The sequence below is a fragment of the Astatotilapia calliptera genome, chromosome 18, assembly GCF_900246225.1.
Source record: "Astatotilapia calliptera chromosome 18, fAstCal1.2, whole genome shotgun sequence".
NCBI lineage: Eukaryota > Metazoa > Chordata > Actinopteri > Cichliformes > Cichlidae > Astatotilapia > Astatotilapia calliptera.
The window spans coordinates 10,844,081-10,864,237 of NC_039319.1; the positions used below are offsets into that span (position 1 = coordinate 10,844,081).

The 20,157-nt window shown below is 39.9% G+C and overlaps 2 protein-coding genes across 5 annotated transcripts in view; both read left to right on the top strand.

The window, feature by feature from the left end:
• The window catches only part of LOC113010691 (rho GTPase-activating protein 29-like), a 29,573-nt gene extending 24,726 nt beyond the window's left edge, over positions 1-4,847 (top strand). For all 3 annotated transcript variants that reach the window (XM_026149880.1, XM_026149881.1, XM_026149882.1), the window contains 7 exons: positions 228-326; positions 930-1,093; positions 1,221-1,409; positions 1,597-1,734; positions 1,994-2,229; positions 2,783-3,083; positions 3,435-4,847. In XM_026149880.1, the coding sequence (XP_026005665.1) occupies positions 228-326; positions 930-1,093; positions 1,221-1,409; positions 1,597-1,734; positions 1,994-2,229; positions 2,783-3,083; positions 3,435-4,694 (2,387 nt within the window). In that variant the 3' untranslated portion in view covers positions 4,695-4,847. The remainder of the gene's footprint in view (positions 1-227; positions 327-929; positions 1,094-1,220; positions 1,410-1,596; positions 1,735-1,993; positions 2,230-2,782; positions 3,084-3,434) is intronic.
• Positions 4,848-6,059: 1,212 nt separating this feature from the next.
• The window catches only part of LOC113010690 (retinal-specific ATP-binding cassette transporter-like), a 44,209-nt gene continuing 30,111 nt past the window's right edge, over positions 6,060-20,157 (top strand). For both annotated transcript variants that reach the window (XM_026149878.1, XM_026149879.1), the window contains exons 1-11: positions 6,060-6,186; positions 7,450-7,562; positions 7,789-7,882; positions 8,069-8,210; positions 8,309-8,448; positions 9,098-9,225; positions 9,399-9,596; positions 13,990-14,079; positions 16,409-16,646; positions 17,544-17,683; positions 18,306-18,422. In XM_026149878.1, coding sequence (XP_026005663.1) covers positions 7,497-7,562; positions 7,789-7,882; positions 8,069-8,210; positions 8,309-8,448; positions 9,098-9,225; positions 9,399-9,596; positions 13,990-14,079; positions 16,409-16,646; positions 17,544-17,683; positions 18,306-18,422 — 1,353 coding nt within the window. In that variant the 5' untranslated portion in view covers positions 6,060-6,186; positions 7,450-7,496. The remainder of the gene's footprint in view (positions 6,187-7,449; positions 7,563-7,788; positions 7,883-8,068; positions 8,211-8,308; positions 8,449-9,097; positions 9,226-9,398; positions 9,597-13,989; positions 14,080-16,408; positions 16,647-17,543; positions 17,684-18,305; positions 18,423-20,157) is intronic.

Consider the following 20,157-nt stretch of genomic DNA (forward strand, 5'->3'; position numbering starts at 1 on the left):
GTAAAATAAAACTTTTATCATATTGGACACAGTCTAAGTGATCTGAGAAGATGAACAGATATGGCTTTTACTGTGATCTGTTCACTTTATCTTGTGAAATATTCAGCAGTAAATCTACTCGTGCATGGTATAGCTTATGTTTTTATCTAGTGTCCCTGATTTTGCTCTTGTGTGGTAAAACTACATTTTCATATAGTAACTGAGCATTTTGGTACACATTTGTTCAGGCGACTTTAAGCGCCGTTTGCCCAGAACTCCTTCCACTGGGACCATGTCTTCTGCTGACGATTTGGATGACAGAGAGGCACCATCCCCCTCAGACAATGGTGAGATATGTTTGTAATTGTGGGTGTGTTTTGTTCCTGTCACTGTATGCTCTCTGTGTACCCTTCTGCTCAGGAGGATAGAAAGGTAATCATTGTATACCTTTTTGTGACAAGGAAGTCTAGAAAGGGATGGAGAAATAGTTAGCGACCATTGCACAATTCTTTATCATGTATTACACATGGCGGTGTTCTGCTAGTCCAAATCTGTGGTGGTTTTTGCTTAGATCAAATGTTTTTATACTCAGTGGCACTGCACAGATAGAGGTCGTGTTAGTTTTGGCTGATAGTTTCAGCTAACTCTTCCTGTATCTGTGTTGACCTCATCCAGTCATTGTGTTCTTACTGTGAAATTAAACAGCCAATGAGCTATTTGACCTATTTTTCAGTGTGCATGGTTAGAAAGCCCATTTAACTATAAAAAGCCACCATAATAGCAGATTTTAAAATAATTATGCTAACTAGAAGATAGTGTAATTCTCTTACAATTTAGGTTTTTGTTTTTTTTTGCTTTGAAGTAAATGCCAGCTTCCCTTCTAATAATAACTCTGAATGATGTCACTTGTCGAGTTAGTTCCTTTCCTCATCAGCGGTTCTGTTTTTTAGGTCTGGCAGAGATGGTGACAGAGACCTCCAGTTCTCCTGGTCCTTTCCGAAATGCTCAGATGTCCAAAGCTGCTCAAACCCATAAGCTAAGAAAACTTCGAGCCCCGTCTAAATGCAGAGAATGTGATAGTCTGGTCGTTTTCCATGGAGCTGAATGTGAAGAGGTACAGTAAATATGCTCATCGTGATAATTGTCTTGTGTATTAGGTGTTTATAAAGGATCAGTGTATTTTGCAATTCTGCAGGGAAGACACAAGTTAATTATACTGTCGCTTCATTTGTCTTTTACAGTGCTCCTTGGCCTGCCATAAGAAGTGTTTGGAGACACTCGCCATCCAGTGTGGTCATAAAAAGCTACAAGGCAGGCTACAACTGTTTGGTATTGATTTTGCCCAAGCAGCAAAAAACAGTCCAGATGGTATCCCCTTTATAATCAAGAAGTGCACTTCTGAGATTGAGAGTCGAGCCCTCAACATCAAGGTAAGTCTTTTTTCCCTGTGATGCAGGGATGGTTACTTTTACTACCTCATCTCTTATTGTGTTGCAGTTTTAAAGCTATAAAAGTTCATGTGTGACCTTAAATACAATACCATTGACTTATGTATCAAGTATTTTCTGTGATTATGAGTTACATTAAAAAATGCATTGGTCTGTGTACATCTCACAGGGCATTTATCGTGTGAATGGTGCCAAATCACGCGTTGAGAAGCTCTGTCAGGCGTTTGAAAATGGGAAGGACTTGGTTGAGCTGTCTGATCTCTCCCCTCACGACATCAGCAATGTTCTCAAGCTCTATCTTAGACAGGTGGGCCTGAAATTCTTACTTGTTGGGAGGTTATTGAGAATTAGCATGCCACTTAAGTTAAAGGTTGTTTATGTTTAAAGGCTGTTATGATCTGAAGTATTGTTAAGTTAATGTTAAGTCGATCATTTAGATTTTACCCTTACTTTATTGTGCTTCTTTCATTTGGATTTAGTTTTTTGGGTACATGTAAAATGACTTTAATAGCATATTGATATTTTCCACTACAAGAAACTCAAAACACTTTGGTTGTTTTACTCAGTTACCAGAGCCACTGATCCATTATCGATTCTACAATGATGTCATCGGTTTGGCAAAAGAGTGCCAGAGGGTGATAGTGGAAGAGGCTGATAATAAAGCTCAAAACAACCAGCCAAGAGAGAAGACTGGGCCGAGTATGCAGCTGAACAGAGTCATTTTTAAGATCAGAGATCTCTTCCGCCAGCTGCCCCCAGCCAACTACAGGACTCTGCGCTACCTGATCGCACATCTACACAGGTAAAGGCTGAAAACCAAAACCCCGAGTTATTTCAGAGTGTAAATTCAGTCTGTTCCTCATAATTAGAATAATATGTGTAGTTCCTCATAACAGAAAGGGAAGCAGAGACTTCTCTGTAGCATAGCAGAAGTAGCAGGCTTACTAACACAAAATTAGTTCTCTGTCGATCTCATTACACGCAACTTTAAATTTACACCACCATTAATAAAACTCTAAATAGAATATATATATACTTTAATTTAACTTAGTTGATGTTCTTACTTGATTTGCAGGACTTTTAGACCACGGCATGACAGAAACATGCAATTGGCATGTAGATGATTGTTGAGGTTTTGGTAGTTGTTTCAGATTCTCAGTGTCAAAGGTGATTCGCTGAAAACTATTATCACATCTTGTTATCCAGATCAATAAAGGGACCGATGCTGCTCTACAGAATGTCGCTTTATGTTTCATTTTGTTGTGTTTCATTAAACAGATACAGCAATACTTGAACCATACCTAGAAAGATGTCTTTTTCAAATGAAAACTGTTATCACTCTTTGACTCCCACAGAGTCTCAGAACAGGCCGAAGAGAACAAGATGACTGCGAGCAACCTTGGCATCATCTTTGGCCCCACACTGGTGAAGCCACAGCATACAGATGCAGAGGTGTCTCTGTCCTCCCTGGTGGATTACCCCTACCAGGCACTGATGGTGGAGCAGCTGGTGAAACACTTTCAGACAGTCTTTGATGCATCTTTCCTACCTAGTTCTGACACAAGCAGCGCTGGCCAGGCCTCCCCCAGACTTACCCCGCAGGAGAAGATTCGACAGCTTAGCAGACACTCAACCTCCCTGACTGACATCAAAGAGGTGAGGAGGGATTAAGGCAATCATAAAACCAAATTTGAGTCATTTTGTTTATGCTGTGATTAGGGTGTAACCAGTCAAGTGAAAAGAGGCCATATGTGCCTTTAAAATGATCTTTCCCAACAGTTCAGTGTTAATAAAATCAACTTTAATACAGTATATTAATGTAATCAAAAAGATTCAGTATTTTTTTTATTTTTTTTAATAGAAATTACTCTATGGCACAATTTAAAAAAAAAAACAACTCATCTATACAAAACAGTAAACAAAAAATTCTCCCTCCTCTAGGTTTCAGGTGTTTTTGTTACATGTAGATACAGTTTAGTTTATTGTAATCTGTTTATATCGTTTCAGAGCACCAAAATCTACAAAAGATACTCATCTGTCATCCCATCATCTCACATCATGGGTGAGGTGCAGGAGGTCCGACCAGGAAAACACAAAATAGGGGTCTCGACATTGGACAGAGTCAACGGGGTCCAGGCTTCTAGTGGAGGAGATGTTCAGAGATCAACCTTAGTGTTTGGTCGTCCCAGCACCATCGTCTCCTCTGTCACCACCATGGCACCAAAGGTACAGCTGCGCCACCAGCGCGCCAGACAAGCGTCTCGACCAGTCAGCATGCCACTGGAACGCCTGCCCGCACCAGCTCAAATCGGCGAGAGGAATAATCGAAACACCAGCGATGTTGTTGATTCAGGCTCTGTTAAGCGGGAGACCATTGCTGAAACTATACAGGAGATGCCAGAGCCAGAGAGGGCTCGGCAAAGTGGCTCATCCAGGGTTAGTACCTACTACATTACTCCTTTTATTGACACTCAGAGGAGGACGTGGGACAAGAAGTACAAGCACTATGATGTTACACCCAGGACTGCTATGATAATGGCCAACCTACCATCTGCCAGTTCTGGAGTGCAGCCTGTAAAGGCAACGATACCTGTTAGCAATGTTGCAACCCCAACAACTGCGTCTGTGGTTCCAACGACGAGTAGCGTTAGCACCGTATTCTCCAGTAACCTTTACACATCGTCACTCAAGTCTGTTTGGACCTCCAAAAGGGAAAATGACACTCAGAGTTCACTCCGCGAGTCTAGCAGCTCACCAAACCTTCCACTAACACTCAGGGCACCGAGGACTCTGCACCCTCCTTCTGGAACTTTCTACAAGCCCCCTGTTTCCAACAACGGCCGTGCTACAACACTCCCAAACTGGAATACTACTTTAACTACCGCCACCACCACCAGCTTATCATCCACCCCCACCATCATCTCCACTACCATTACTTTGTCACCCACCACCAACATCACCATCATTACCACATCACCTGCTACTACCACCACCACCACCTCATCGTCTTTCCCCAACAGCCCTGTTGAAGCAGCGTGTCCGTCCCCTGTCCTTAAAAGCCCCACACAGACGCCACTCCAGACTCAGGACTCCACTGACAGTGCCATAGACTCTGGGGTCTCAACCTCTGCTCCCATGTCACCCCCTCAGTCTCCTCCCCCTAGCAGCCCTGACGACCTTAGCCCTAGTGAGAATAAACCTGTTTACCAAAGACTGCGACCCCGGCGGCTGCAGGAGCTCGAACACAGAGAGGCTCATTTTGTCTGACACCAAAAAAAGGAGAAACAAACAAAAAAACTCATATGATATCTGTAAATATTACTTTATCACAGTGAATGCTGGGGAAAAGATTTTTATCATCAAGCTGAGCATGGAAGGAAATGTCGACCTGTGAAAATAAACCATAAAAGTGTTATAAAAGTGCTAATATATTCTTTCATATGTCTAAGTCAACAGCAGCTGGTTTAAGCGCTCAAAATGTCGATGCCAACACAATCGTTTATTGCCACATTTTTAAATAAATAAATTGATTAAATGTATGACAAAGAAAACTGGCAACAAATCAATTTCTGTCTGAAACGAACTTTAAGCCTATCACATTTCTTCTTGAATATTTGATTTATACAGAAATATATTTTACACACTGCACTTAATAATCCAGGTTCAGATTCTGGGGTTCCTTTCATTTTCAAAAATTAGTTTAACTCTTATTCCACTAGGTATAGATGTAAGTACTTCAAGCATGAGGGTTCTTACTGATAAAGAAGTCAACATTTACATCTTTTAATGTGTTCATAGCCTGTGATTGGTACATCTTTTCTCAGCATGTAAATCATTTGTATCTTTGTACATTTTTATATTCATTGATGCATATTCCATGTCTGTCACAAAGGTTGTGTTTATTCACATTTTTGTGACTATACGGAAGACGAATGACACGCAACAGTTCCTGCTGCAAATTAAACATTTGAAATGACTCTGTTTGAGATTGAGTTTTGTTGTTGTTGTTTTGTTTGTAGATTTCTGTTCAGCGCCCTGGAGAATCAAGGTTATATTTGAAAGGTTGTTTTAAATTTATTGCTTTATGCTATATTTATTTGGTGTGTGTCTGTTTCAGTTTTCCCTCTTACTTATAAGGGTACTCACTTTTTTCTTCTTTTTTATCTCTACACAGTAGCTTTAATGTGATACCGTCAAGATTTCAGATTCCCTTCACCTAATTTCCCATGTCACCTACTCCACCTTGTCGAGCTGCTCAAAACAATGAGTCATTTCAGAACTGAAACAAACCCCCTTGTCTCTGAGTCTGATCAGCTCCTGTGTCACTCGGTCCAAACTGATTTATTATGGAGGTGCTTAGCTGAAAGGCTTTCTTCCAGAGTGATGTGCAGTGACTGTGCAGGTAAATCTTGCTCCTTTATCTTTCTAAAAGCACACTGGTTGCCGCCGTGATGAAACACATCTCCAGTATAGGATGAAACATCTCTCCACCTGGATTCCTCCTTTCCTCTTCCGTAGGTATCCCCTTAATTCTGCCTCAAAATGGATGACGGTTGTGTTTTTTCTGCTTGCCCATGTTGAGCTGGGAGATTAGAGCAATCAGATTAGGAGTGCTGCTGACCTGCAGGCAGAGGAGAGGGAGTGGGCAGCTAGAAGGCACACGGATCTCTTACCTTGCTTAATTTTTTCCCAATACTTCAGCTTGTCGGTGAACCTGTTTCTCTAGATGTCGTTCTACTTTTCTATCATTCCATAACAGGTAAGGATCTATATTTACTTGTTTAAGCTTGTTGTTGACTAAGTTGTTTGGAAGATCGTGTAACAAAGAGATATGGCTGCTAATTACTGTTTGGCTTTTAGATTCACTCAGAACATCTTGGTATTGATTTGCTGTGACCTTTCTTTAAAGGGATGAGTGGACCCAAACTGTATCAGAACTGCCCCCATATTCCAAAATGACTATTTTTCTAACTTGCATAAAGGTAAATGACAAATTTAACAACAAACAAAATAAGACTTCAGACTCAGTGAAGGGTGTCATGGCCACTGGTTATACTTGAGGGAAGCTTAGCCAGTTCGTACACCTGTGGGAGATATTGGAGCGGTGTGTTAGGGTGTTTTCTCCACCATCACCACAGCAAATGAGGGACTATCAATGCAATAATTGCAATGGTGTTCACTCTGACCAATAGAGACATAGAAAGGTGCCTAGGTACATTAAAGCTGTTCTGGTGGAACATGGCAGACCAGTGCCTTTTAAAGTGATTTATGCCAGGGTTTTTTTTCTTCTTTTTTTCAGCTTTTTTTCCCAAAGATGAGAGCAGAAAGCACAAAAACCCCCAAAATTACATCCAGAGATGTCACATACATAATGATAGCTTTTACTCTCCTGTTTCAGTCTTACAGCATCCCCTGTTTTCCAGACAGGTGTTCATGCGCTCTGAGGTAATCTGTTGGACACGTTGCACTGAGCAAATTACTCTTCATGTCCGAGATTTTCTGAAGCACCATCTGCACATATCCTGTATATGTCACTGGCATTTTCCCCTTAACATCTCCCTGAAAATTAATTTGCCTTTGGAATACATCTGCATGAGAGTAGGTTCAAATTGCAAGTATAAAGCTTTATTTGTATACACGCACAAAGTCATGTAAATACATCCTGTAACCGTGTCTGTTAACACATATGGTAGTTAATAACATCACCCATTGCCACTGCAGGTAAAATTTGTCCTTTTGCATTAATTAATAGAGGTTCAGTGGTTTTGCGGAGCCTGTCAGGGTTCTGTGTGTTTTGTGAATTAATTATCTGCAGTTGTAGTAAAACCTCTCATAAACCAGTTCAAATATAAGTCTGATATGAAATGAGCACAAGACAAAATCCAGCCCAAGACAAGACGTGCTCTTAGGGCTAGATCCACATATGGGTCTTTCTGAACTCCAATAATTTGATCTAGTTTGTCTCGTGTCTTCGAAATAGCTGTAGTAAATGTCATCACTAATGGAGTTATGTTATCTACAGGTTTATTAAAGTCTGATGACCCCTTCCAGGGGTTGAGCTGCAGAGCAATGAAGACTGGCTCTCAAGTCAGCCTGTTACTGTGGAAAAACTGGACTCTTCGAAAGAGACAGAAGGTAACACTTTTTATATATATTGTATATCTATAAATAAATAGTATGAGAACGACAGAAACACAACCAAAACAATTACCATAGGGTTTGAACATTAATATACATACATATATATATGTATAATATATGTATATATATTAATGTTCAAACCCCATGGCAATTGTTTTGGTTGTGTTTCTGTTGTTCTCATACTTCACGGTGTATGACTGCATCACATCTGTCTATCCAGATCCGCTTCCTGGTGGAGATCTTCTGGCCAGTGTTGCTATTCATTGGTTTGGTGTGGCTGAGGAAAGCCAATCCACTGTACCAACAACATGAGTGTAAGAAGAATTCGCCAATTATGCATCAAGTTTTCAAATTAGAAAAGAAAAGAAAAAGACAAAATTGTATTTGCTGAAATTCCTTTCTTTCCTTGTAAAAATAGTATCCCTTTACCCTTTCACAGTTCTGTTAACATCAAATCACAACCTCTCACATTGCCTCTAACGTAGTCTGTGTTTCTTTAGGTCATTTCCCCAACAAGGCGCTGCCCTCTACAGGGATTCTCCCTTGGATTCAGGGCATCTTCTGCAACGTCAACAATCCCTGCTTTAGATATCCAACCCGAGGAGAATCCCCAGGCGTTGTTTCCAATTATAATAACTCGGTGTAAGCATAACTCAGCTCTTTTAAACTTGGTAAAAAACACTTTTAACCTTATAAAAAAATGTTTTTTTTGTGTGTGTTTTTTGGGGGGGTTATTCCAGATTGGCGCGATTCTACACCAACATCCAAAAGCTTCTGCTCAATGACACGGAGGTCCAACAGCTTGGCAGGCTTTGGCATGAAATGTCATCATTCTCAAACTTCATGGAAACTTTACGCAACAATCCATCTGCAGTCTCAGGTGAAGTCAAAAAAGAGGAAAGTGGCCAGTAGACGTTTTTATTAATAAGCTGACAAAAAAATGACTATTGAGAACAAGGTTTCTGGACAGATGTGAACCCAAAGGTGCTAATAATTTTCCTTTTAAGAGACATTAATTCTTAACCTAACATAAACAGAAAACAGTAGCTATAAAAATATTTATTTATTTTGTCCAATTTCTGTAAATTACGTTATACATTTTCAGTGCTGCATGGATGCAGGCTTTAAAAATATCTTTTATTGTAGATTTTGCCACTTGCTTTAAAAAGTACGTACATGACATCTACACAAAAAGAATTCCTCCATGGTGGTTTATAAACTTCCCTTCACTATTTTTCACTTTGGCCTTTTAATCCTGGGTAATTTGCACATTATGGTGCTGAGTCACATGCCGTTTTTTATGACTAGGCCCAAAGGCATACCCGAAATGTGTTCTCAGTATTTCTTCCTAAGAAATTAGCTTTCGTTTTTGGCAGGGAAATGTGCATAAACACCCTTCCTCACTGCGTTTTCTCTGAAAATCTGTGTCAATCTTTTCTGCTGTGAATCATTTCCTCAGCACAGTGGGTCAAAGTTATTTTTTGCTGATTTTGACCTTTCGCTATCTCTGTTCATGATTTTCCGTTTAGGTCGCGGGCTGAAGGTGGAGGATATTTTGAAGGATGATGAAGTTCTCACAGCCTTCCTGTTAAGAGATGCCGGGCTCTCGGAGTCTATAGTTTATCAACTTGTCAATGCACAAATACGACTTGAACAGGTACATCTTTTTAGAAAGATTTTTGCAGAGGTTAATGATGAATTTTTGCAGAGAATCAAAATTAAAACCATGCTTTACCTGGATTGTGGCAATTGCACTTGTCTAAAAAGACATTATATACATTATAGTAACTTACTGAATATGAATACAAATATTTTGATGCTGTTTTGCAGTTTGCATTTGGAGTCCCAGACCTGCAGCTGAAAGACATAGCATGTAGTCAGGCCCTCTTGGAGCGTTTCCTGTTCTTCCCCACTCGCATGGGACTGCATGGGGTCCGCAATGCTATGTGTGCCCTGAGCCAGCAAAGGCTCCAGAGGATAGAGGATGTCCTGTATGCTAATCTGGACTTCTTCAAGATCTTTAAGCTGGTTAGTAGCTTGTTTTAACTTATACAGTGGTGCATCATTCATATCACTAGGTGATGATCTAGTATGTCTAACAGCAGATGTTGGTTCCCACATCCACGCACTGCTCTCTATTGAAAGACTGGTGGATATCGATGAGCATCTCTTGTGTTACTGTATTGATTTTGCATATTTACTCTGCTTTGGAATGTCAGGATGTATTAATGCATTAAGTCGTGTACATATTTATATTATATATTATTTAATATTTGTAAGCACTTTAATCTATCAAAGTCTGGTAGCTTCACAGTTTAAACCTGAAGCGATAAATGTGGGTCCAAACTGTCACAATTTCTGGAGGCAAATCGTGCGGAGAGAGAGAGAGAGGTGTGGATCCAAACGCAGACACAGAGGGAAACTGAGCTGAGATGTGAACCAATAGCGGACCGTTTATTTAGCTGCTGATTGATTACAGGAACGAAACTGAACAGTGACTTGACTCAAACTGAGATGTCAAACTATGACCTTTACTTTGGCTGTGACTATGGGAGAGAACATAAGCAGACAACCAGACAGCTAACAGTAAGAAACACGAGACCTAAGTACACTGGAGGGTAATTGGGAAAGTGAACACACATTGGAAAACAGCTGACACAATTACCCATAATGACACAACAGGGAAGTGTAAACAAAACACATAGAAATGCAGCAACAAGAGGAGGTAAACCTAAGAACTAGAATTTGCAGAACAGAGAAGAACTTGAGTGCTGGAAGTACAAAACAGAAACCATAACACTAGAAGTCATAGCCATAAATAAACCCAAGAACAATAGTAATCATAATAATAGTAATACAAATTCCAAAACCCTGGGTCACTGACCCAAGACCATAACACAAACTCAGGCAAAATTGTCCTACACAGTTTTAGAGACACACACTGCTGTGTATTTTCCGACTGTTTCAGGCATATTCACTGCAAGACGTTTTCAGAGAGAATTCATTAAATTTTGGCCAATAAATACAGCTCAAACCTGGATTTAGTCGGTGCAGACCAGACAGTCACTCATCTACAAACCTATTATATGGACTTTTTAATATTAGCTGCGGGATCAGTAAAATTGATGTAGTGGAAGATGGAAAGTCTTCACATCTGGCATTTAGTCATGGAGTGCCACAGGGTTCTGTGCTGGCACCAATACTTTTTACATTATACAGTACATGGTTTCCTTAGGCAATAACAATATCAAGTACCACTGTGTTCATTTCCATTGGTTTACAGATGATACCCAGCTTCATTTCTCAGTGAAGCCAGGTGACACAAATCAATTAGCTAAACAATGGGAATCTTTTTAAGACAAAACAAAGTTATTATATAAAAATAATGGATCTTACCTGGTGTCTAACCAGACATATACCCTTGATGGCATTACACTGGCCTCCAGCAAAAGTGTGAGAGCTCTTGGAGGCAGTTTTGACCAGGATATGTTGGATAGTGTGGACATTAAACACATGTGAAAGAAAGCAGGACTGCTTGCAATATCTCTTAAATTAGAAACATCCCATCTTAGAGTGATAAAAAAAAAAATAGTTCATGCATTTATTAGGTCTAGGCTGGATTATTGTAATTTGGACTATTGTCATTTATTTTTATGAATTTGTTCTAAATGTTCCCAGCAAATACTCAAGTTTATCCAAAGAGTACTAACAGATCATACTTCATACAGAGATCACATTTCTCTCATATTAGCGTCTCTTTACTGGTTTCATAATGAATCCACAATTTAATCTGAAATCCTTCTCCTCACATACAAAGCTCTGAATAATCAGGGCTCATCGTATATGAAGGACCTCATTGTACCATTTGATTGCAACAGAGCACTTCACTCTCAGACTGCAGGCTTACTTGTGGCTCTTAGAGTTTCCAAAAGTAGAGGGAGAGCTATCAGCCCCGTCTCGCATGGTACCATCTCCCACTTTGGATTTAGGAGACAGACACACTTTCTAGTTTTAAGATTAGGGTTAGGATCCCTTTTGATAAAGCTTACAGTTAGGGCTGGAATAGGTGTCTCTGAACCATTCCTTATCTATGCTGCTGTAAGCTCAGACAACTGCAAGACTTCATGTGATACACTGACTACTTCCCCACTCATTTCTTCTTACTCACCATGTGTTTGTATACCACTGCAGCATGTCATTACATTTTTGTCTACTCTCTCCCTTAGTGTGTGTTTTGCCCGTCTCTTCTCTTTCTCCCCCGCCAGCGGGTTGTGGCATATGGCTGCACTTCCTTGACTCTGGTTCTGCCAGAGCTTTCTTCTCGTTAGAAGGCAGTATTTTTTTTCTTTCCACTGTGGCAAAGCACTTGCTCACAGGGGGCTGGTTGTTGGCGCTTTCTCCAGAATACTGTACAGTTGTTACCTTATTCTATAAATGGCCTTGAGGGGACTGTTGTTCAAATGTGGTGCTATCTAAATAAACCAGAATTGAATTGAACTGAGCTGAATTGGTACTGTCCTCCAAAAGCTTCAAAAGTGCTACAATACCAGTAAATCTTCTCTGTAGAAACTGTACATGTATGTCGAGGTTTGCATAGATATCAGTGCTGCACGTGAGGCCCAGTAGCTGGCTCTAGCAGGGGAGTCTGTAGAAGTGTTTGCTGGTTTTATTTTAGGCACTGGCTCTCTTTAGAAATGTTCGATTATCTTAAAAGCATATTGGGACTAAAACAGACCCTTTCTTTTTTAATAACACTTGTATTCACCTGTGATTATTTGAGCAAGTTATCCTCAACTCAAGAAATGTTATCTTCATTTTTGTCCCTTGTCTCCTTGTTCTGCACGCACACACAAATAGTGAAACAAAGAGTATAAGATCCACAAAACAACAGCAGGGACTCTCACGCTCATCTGAAATGATAAGTTTCGCATATACAAAATGCACCTGAACTTTTTTTTACATTATTAAACAGCTAACAGTGTATAACTAGTGTTAGCTTACGCAATAGGAAAAATCTTTTTCCTAACGTGTAACAAAAGATTTGTTTGTTGAGACAGGAAACCTGGCTATTGGAATATATGTAACTGACACTGTAATTGACAATCAAATTAGTCATTCTGTCCATACTCTTCCATCTTATAAATTGCATCGTATTTATATGATATCAATGTCAAAAACTCCATTTCACTGCATGTCCAGCTGTAAATGTTGTACTCTCTCTTTATCATATGTCTGTGTTGTTCAGCCTGGGTGAGTCAGGTGATTGGCTGAGGGAGTTTACATGGCATTATCCTTCTTGGCCTGTTTCTTTAATGGGCTTAGAGCCTGCCTGCAGATTCTGTGGTATTCTGTAAGACAGGATGCCACTTCTCATACATATATTTTGAGTCAACATAGCTTCTAGCAAACCTGGTTTATATGGTTGCTAAAAACCTGACAAATAGTGCATCTTCACAGTGTTGCTGTGGCTTTAATTACCATTTTTTAAAAGAAAATCCTTGGAATAGTGAAGAAGTTGCTATAAATAGCTTGCAAATTAGGGTCAATTAGAGACTACCCTATATTTAGACTTGAGAGATGTATGTTGTCAAATATCTTAGAGATGAAAAATCTGACCTAGAACCTTAAATTCCCCCTTTTGCCCTATGGTAACTGGAATAGTCTCCAGCCCCCCCACGACCCTGACAAGGATAAGCATAAGAGAATGGATGGATAGACAGTTTATGTGTGGGAAATCTGATCTCTTAATTTAACTCGTTAACTCCATCGCACATCATGCCCATTACCACATTGACCTTGGTCTCATAGCAGCTGTCCTCCCATCATTACACTCTTGACTCCCTTCTTGCATCAACTTTTCAGTGCCCTCCCTTCCCACTCCCTTGCTTTCTCTCTATCCCCCTCACCATACTGCCTCCCTCCTTCCTTCGTTCATTGAAATTCAGGCACGAAGAATGCGAGAAGAAGGATATCTCATGTGTGTGTGTGTTTGTCTTGGCACTCCTGGTTTCCTTACCCTCAGCACTCCTGCCCTGACCAGTCATTTCCTAACACCTACTGTTAATGGTTTCTCAAGAAGATAATGCCACTGAAGGACGCGTAGGGGAGTTATAATACGTAGTTCCACATCAAACAATTGGTGGATCTCAAGTTTAGCACAGGTTAAAAAAAATATGGCATTTTCTGTGCGTTTGATGTGGTTTTGCCCAGTAGTGTATTGCTTCAAATTCCTGGAAGTTTCCTGGAAATCACTTGTGACCAGATATGAATTTACAAGTCACAAGCTGAGATATTATATGATTTAAAAAGAGCAGTAATGGTTATAACATAAAAGAACAAAGGACCAGTTGTGTTTAAATCCCCCTTTATCTGTAATAATCTCATTTTACTTTAATAGATCTCCTGTTTTGTTCCCCCCTAGATGCCTCAGGTTTTGGACAGAAGCTCCGTGGGCATTGACCTGCATTTCTGGGGCCAGGCTTTTAAGGCAACATCAGCGAAGATCCAAGATGTAAGTAGTCCAAATGTCATCCATCCCTTCTCTTCTGCTCCTTGAGTCTCTTCTTCTTCTCAAGCCCTCAGTATCAAAGGCACTAGTATTTTTAGTCATGCAGGAAACTCGCCTCTTCCGTTGCTCCCCGTTCAAGAATCGCTCCCAGAAGAAGCTGAATGATGTGCTCAATACTGTGAGGGTTACATGTACAGTATGTGTTAAAAAATACATTTTTGCAAGTGCTTTGTGAGCTAAAAATATGTCTGTTGTGTATCTGCATACATGTAATGTATATGCATGCACATGCATTATAAATGAATGGATCTGAAACACTAACTACAATGGAATAGAACAGGGTTGAAGAGAATACAGTAGATACTGTAGATTACATTTTTTTTCTACAAGAAGAACACACGTGGAATGGAAATGTAAACACATATACACACACTTGCGCAAATGAAAGAAAAAAATGTATGAATGAGAAGATAATTTTCATTTCATTTCATTTATTTATTTATTTCACACTACAACAGATCAAACAATGAACAAATAACTGAAAAAGTAAAAAGAAAATGGATGATAAAAAATAATAAAATCAGCTTTCAAGAACTATCACTATTCAATTAAAGTCAGAAGAAGGAGACATAGTATGCTGACATGTTGTCAACAAGTCACAGCCACACAGAAACACTGATACGTTATTACACATCTAAAATATTAGACTAAAATAGAATAAAACTAAGAGAGTCGACTAGAACAAATACGGTAGAACATAATGAAATGGGATGCATTGGTTTATATATAACAAAAAGCACAAACAGTATAAAACAGCATTGTAACACAATAGAGTAGAATAATGTGTTTATCAGGCAACACATACACACAAATCACTGTGACTGAGATGTGTGTTTAGGCACGTTCACGGTTTGTCCCAAGGGAGAGCGTATCCCATCATCACCTTAGCCAGGGGTGAGAGAGAAAGAGAGAGGAGGGTGGGAGGTAGAGGGAGGGAGGAAAAGAGGGACATTCTTTTGAGGTGACACATCCTGTAGGTGGGACCTTCGTATCACCGTGGTGACAGAAAGGCGAGCCAAAAGCTCTCATTACCCACCTCTTCTTCCTTTCAGTTCAGTGTGTGTGTGGATGTTTCTGTGCGAGAAATAATACACAAGGAAACAGAGGAAGAGGGAGTGAGCGCGACAGACATGAGGGGTGTGTTGTAGCATGCTTATGTCTGCGCGTGTCCACATGTAAAAGGTAGCTTTGAGTAGGAGTCATAAACGATCAAAGAGCCATTTTCATCACTCACCTCTGGAGCCAAATCAGTGATGACCCGTGCTAATAAATCCAAATATGATTTGAACCAAAACGCTCCCGGAGGAACTCAGTCCTACCAACATGTAGGAGCAACATGCAATACAATTATTGATGGCCTCCTTCATTATCTTCACAGAGGAAATTACATGTAGCAGGGAGAATTGCTCTCCTGGTTGAAGCTATTTTTGTTCTCTCAATAGGAGGATATTTAATCCACCTTGCAGCTCAGCTCTGTCCAACTTCTTTGCTTATCTTTAAGCTATTGTTTTCTTGTGACCGTTTATACTTAAAAATTCACAGGGCATGAATGAGTATGACAAACATAAATATCCCTGATCTGTGTATAATTATCTGATGAAGGTCAAATAACTCAAAATGGATTGTTTACACTTTCCAGCAATACCTAATAGTTACTCATCCTGCTGTAGGCCAGAAAATGTTTGGTCGTACTTCTCAGCAATGATCAACAGACACGCCAGACAAAAAAAAATATAAAACTTAAAAACTAACAGCCAGTCAGGGTTTGAGATACAGCATATAAACCATTTGGTGTTAGGGGTGTGTACTGTATATTAGACAGAGGTGATTGAACTCTAGTTTATAGGTTAAAGGTGCTTTAAATCCTAGTTTATTCTGACGATAGTAAATCCTATTTCCCGACTTGTGTTATCCGAGTAACCAACTTGTAAATATAAGCTATTAATCATGTTCATATCTTCTTTATAGTTTACACATATTTTACTTCATGTAAAGTGTTACCAGTATCTCATTTTCTCTGTGTGTACAGGGAACTCACTTTTTAGGATGTGCTCTGCTTTGTTGACCTTTCCACCAGTAAAATCCAATTTCCGTTTGATTTGGGCTCACCTTTTTTGTATTTTGCATTTTGTGATTAGTGCTAATTGCAGAGTGTGTTCACTGTGACCATGTTAGCATGCTAATATTGAAGCACTGCTGTATAGATACAGCCTCATGGCTGCAGACTATCGGATTGTTTAAAAGTTTAACTGGGCCTCTCTGTCTTGCGCAGATGATGCAGCAGGAGAGCTCTCAGGAGCTCATGAAGGCAGTGTCCTCCCTGTTCCAAACTGGGGGTCCTTCCTCTTTCACCCAGTTGATGTCCAGCGTGTCAAGTCTCTTCTGTGGATATCCTGAGGGTGGGGGCTCTAGGGTCCTGTCTTTCAACTGGTATGAAGACAACAATTATAAGGTGTTTCTGGGGGTCAATGGCACCAAAAACCACAACTATGCCTATGATGATACTACCAGTAAGTAAAGAGGGATTTTTAAAAAATACTCTACTCAAATATAGTATTAAGACTGTACTTGTTACAGATAAAAATCACAGAAACAGAAATATACCTGTACCTGCTGTATATGATAGCGCTATATATGATAGTGTTTTGCAGACACCACAAGTAGTTATAGTATGACTTTTTTGAAATCTAAAACAACGAGTAAAAAATATCACAAGTTTGCATCACAACACATACTTATGAAAATGTCACAGCTCTGATGCCTGCTGTGACATTCAGATTGTCCAAATGTCACAGAGTTATACATTTTCACGCTTACACAACCTGCAAACACCTCTCTTTCATTTGGAATGAAAAGTTTAGATTGGAAGTGACTGGTTGACCTGGAAAGAAAATACTACAACGGCCATTCAGTTTCACTCGTTCAGTGCTTTTCATCATATAGTTTCATTCAACATGAAGCAAGAAATAAATGTGCTGTAATTAAAGTGTGACTTAAGAAAAAAATACCAGTCAGATATAGTTAAATATTAGAAAAACACACCTTCTTACTTCACGTATTTATTTCTATTTATGCAAATGCAGTCTTTACCTATGCTTATTGTGTATTTGTTACATGTCGTTTGCTTTCATTAGCATGAGAAGGTGGGACAGAACTAATTTCACAAGCATAAAGAAAGATGTTTAGATCACTCAGTTATCATTTGGACAGAGTTTGCCTCAAAAGGCAAAATTTGTTCCAGAAGGTTGGCTGATATGCTCTGATTGGCTATTTTTTTTTAATATTAAGATTCTTTAGTTGATCATTTATTACGTCTGAATGCTTGAGACTTATGGAGGCCATAAGGAAAAATTATTATATATGAATACCATTTGTTTCTCATTCTCTTCATCTTTCCCTACCCCTAGCTCCCTTCTGCAATGCCCTGATGCAGACCCTGGAGTCCAACCCTGTCACGAAAATTGTGTGGAATTCAGTCAAGCCCCTGCTGATGGGAAAGATCCTTTACACCCCCGACTCCCCCGCAGCCCGCAAGATATTAAAGAGTGTGAGTGAGACCACCTCCAGCCTGACCCATCACCTCTCTCCCTTTTCCAACTCACTTTTGCCCCACTTCTGCGATTCTTTCAACACTCAGTATCAGTGTAGATGCATACAAACCAACCACCCACCTTTGGAATGAGCTGACTAAAGAAGCAGAGGAAAGCAAAGGGATGGTGGCGGTGATGGGGGTGAGGGGTAATGTGATGCAATGTGAGGGATGGGAAGAGGAGGGAGAGAATTCAGTGTAAGTGTGGGGGCGCGGCAGTGGAAGGAAAAACAGATCTGTTATGTCTCTTTTAATCCTCCTGACACAAAACAGAGTGGGGTTTCGAGAGTTTTGAGCGGCGTTTTGAATGTAGCCAAATTACATAATGTAACATTCCATTGTTATCCGCTGTATGTTGCAGCTTAAACCTTAGATAAAGTGTTAGTGGACTTTTTTGATCTCTCCTTTTTTTTTTTTTTTAACTGACACTATCCTTTAACAACTGACACGTCCACCAAACTCATTATTGACAGTGTATTTAGCACAGAACGCGACCGCTGTGTGTTAAATATGCTTTTGTTGTACTACTCTGGAAATATTTTTCAACTTTCATAGGATGTGTGTATTTGTGTTTGTCCAGGCCAACACAACCTTTGAGGAGCTAGAGAGGCTCCAAAATATGGCCAAGGCCTGGGAAGAGGTGGGACCTCAACTCTGGGCTTTCTTCCAAAACAGCGTTCAGATGAACATGATCAGGGTATGATTACTGCACATTCCTGCACACTAATTTAATGCACATTTGCACATCAACTCTCCTTACTACCACTGACATTATATAAAGAGATGGACACAGCCACTGTGAATCCACCCATTAGTTTGTGAAATCCTATTTTGAGCCCTTCATTTCATTACTTGGATAATAAAATAAAGTAAAAAAAACAAAAAAAAAGCAGCTAATGCTAGCAGGCTTTTTAGCAAGCTGCATCCATATATATATATACACTGCTGATACTGGCATCTTTATTAGTACTCCTGCTCAGCTGTTTGTAATTGGAAATATTTAATCAGCCAAACACATCGCAGCAACTTGATGCATTTAGGCATGCCGACATGGTCATGACAACCTGCTGAAGTAGAAACTGAGCATCAGATTGAAGAAGAGTAGTATTTAACTGTGGAGTGTTTTAGAAACTGCTGCTTCACCAGGATCTTCACACATAACCATCTCTAGTGTTTACAGCATTTCTGGGTGAAAATGCTGTGTTGACTACTTCAATCAAATAGGAAACCAACAGTAACTCAAATAATACATTTTGCAAAACAGCATCTATAATTGCACAATCCATGAAGCAGATGGGTTACAGCAGCAGAAGACCACACTGGGTGCCACTCCTGTCAGCTGAGAACAGGAAACTGAGGCAACAATTTGAGGCTCACCAACATTATAATTGAAGATTGGGAAAATGTTGCCTGATCTGATTGTTCTGATGAATGCTGTGAGATTCAGATGGTAGGGTCAGAATTGGCATAAACAACATCTTTCCTCGTAACATTTCAGATTCCTGGTGGTGATGTAATTGTGTGAGAGATATTTTCTTGACACATGTTGGGCTCCTTATTACTAAATGACCATCAATTAAACACCACAGCCTACCTGAGTATTGTTGCTGACTATGTCACAAAGCTCAAATCATCTCAAACTGTTTTTTTGAACAAGACAGTTGCTTCACTGTACTCAAATGCCATCCGGAGACACGAGAACTTAATCTAGTCGAGCACCTTTGGGATTTAGTTGAACAGCAGATTCACAACATAGATGTGCGGCCAAAAAATCTTCCACAGCTGCATGATGGGGGCTTGAGCCTATACCAGCTACCATAGGGCGAGAGGCAGGGTACACCCTGGACAGGTCATCAGTCTGTCGCAGGGCTAACATAGAGAGACAGACAACCATTCACACTTACATTCACACCTATGGGCAATTTAGAATCACCAATTAACCTAACCCCACTGCAAGACAGACATTTGCATTAAAAATGCTCCTGAAGGGACCCCAAACATGGATGAGTTCGGTGACTTGAATTAACAGGTGATATTTCATAGATGACTACCAGCTACAGCTGCCTGTGTTAGTTTCCACCTGTCAGGTACTGAATAATCCACTCAACCATCTGATTCAGTTCTGTGACTGAGTGGTTTGTGGTTATGTGTGTGCTGTCAGTCAGCAACCTCAAACCTAGTAAAGCAAATTTAAAGTCTTTCTATAACTAGTATTATTTAACCGCCCCCCCAGATACATTTAAAAGCACTAGCTAGTTGAATATTATGTCCACCCACATTATGTCCATGTCTACCTAGCATAGATAATTTGTTCCCAGTTAATTACTCCTGATATTTAGAGATTCATATTTATGGCCTCTAACATAAGGTTGGTCAGCACAACCTTGAAAATGTTAAATTTTACTCCTTACTCTACTATGTAGCCACCTGAA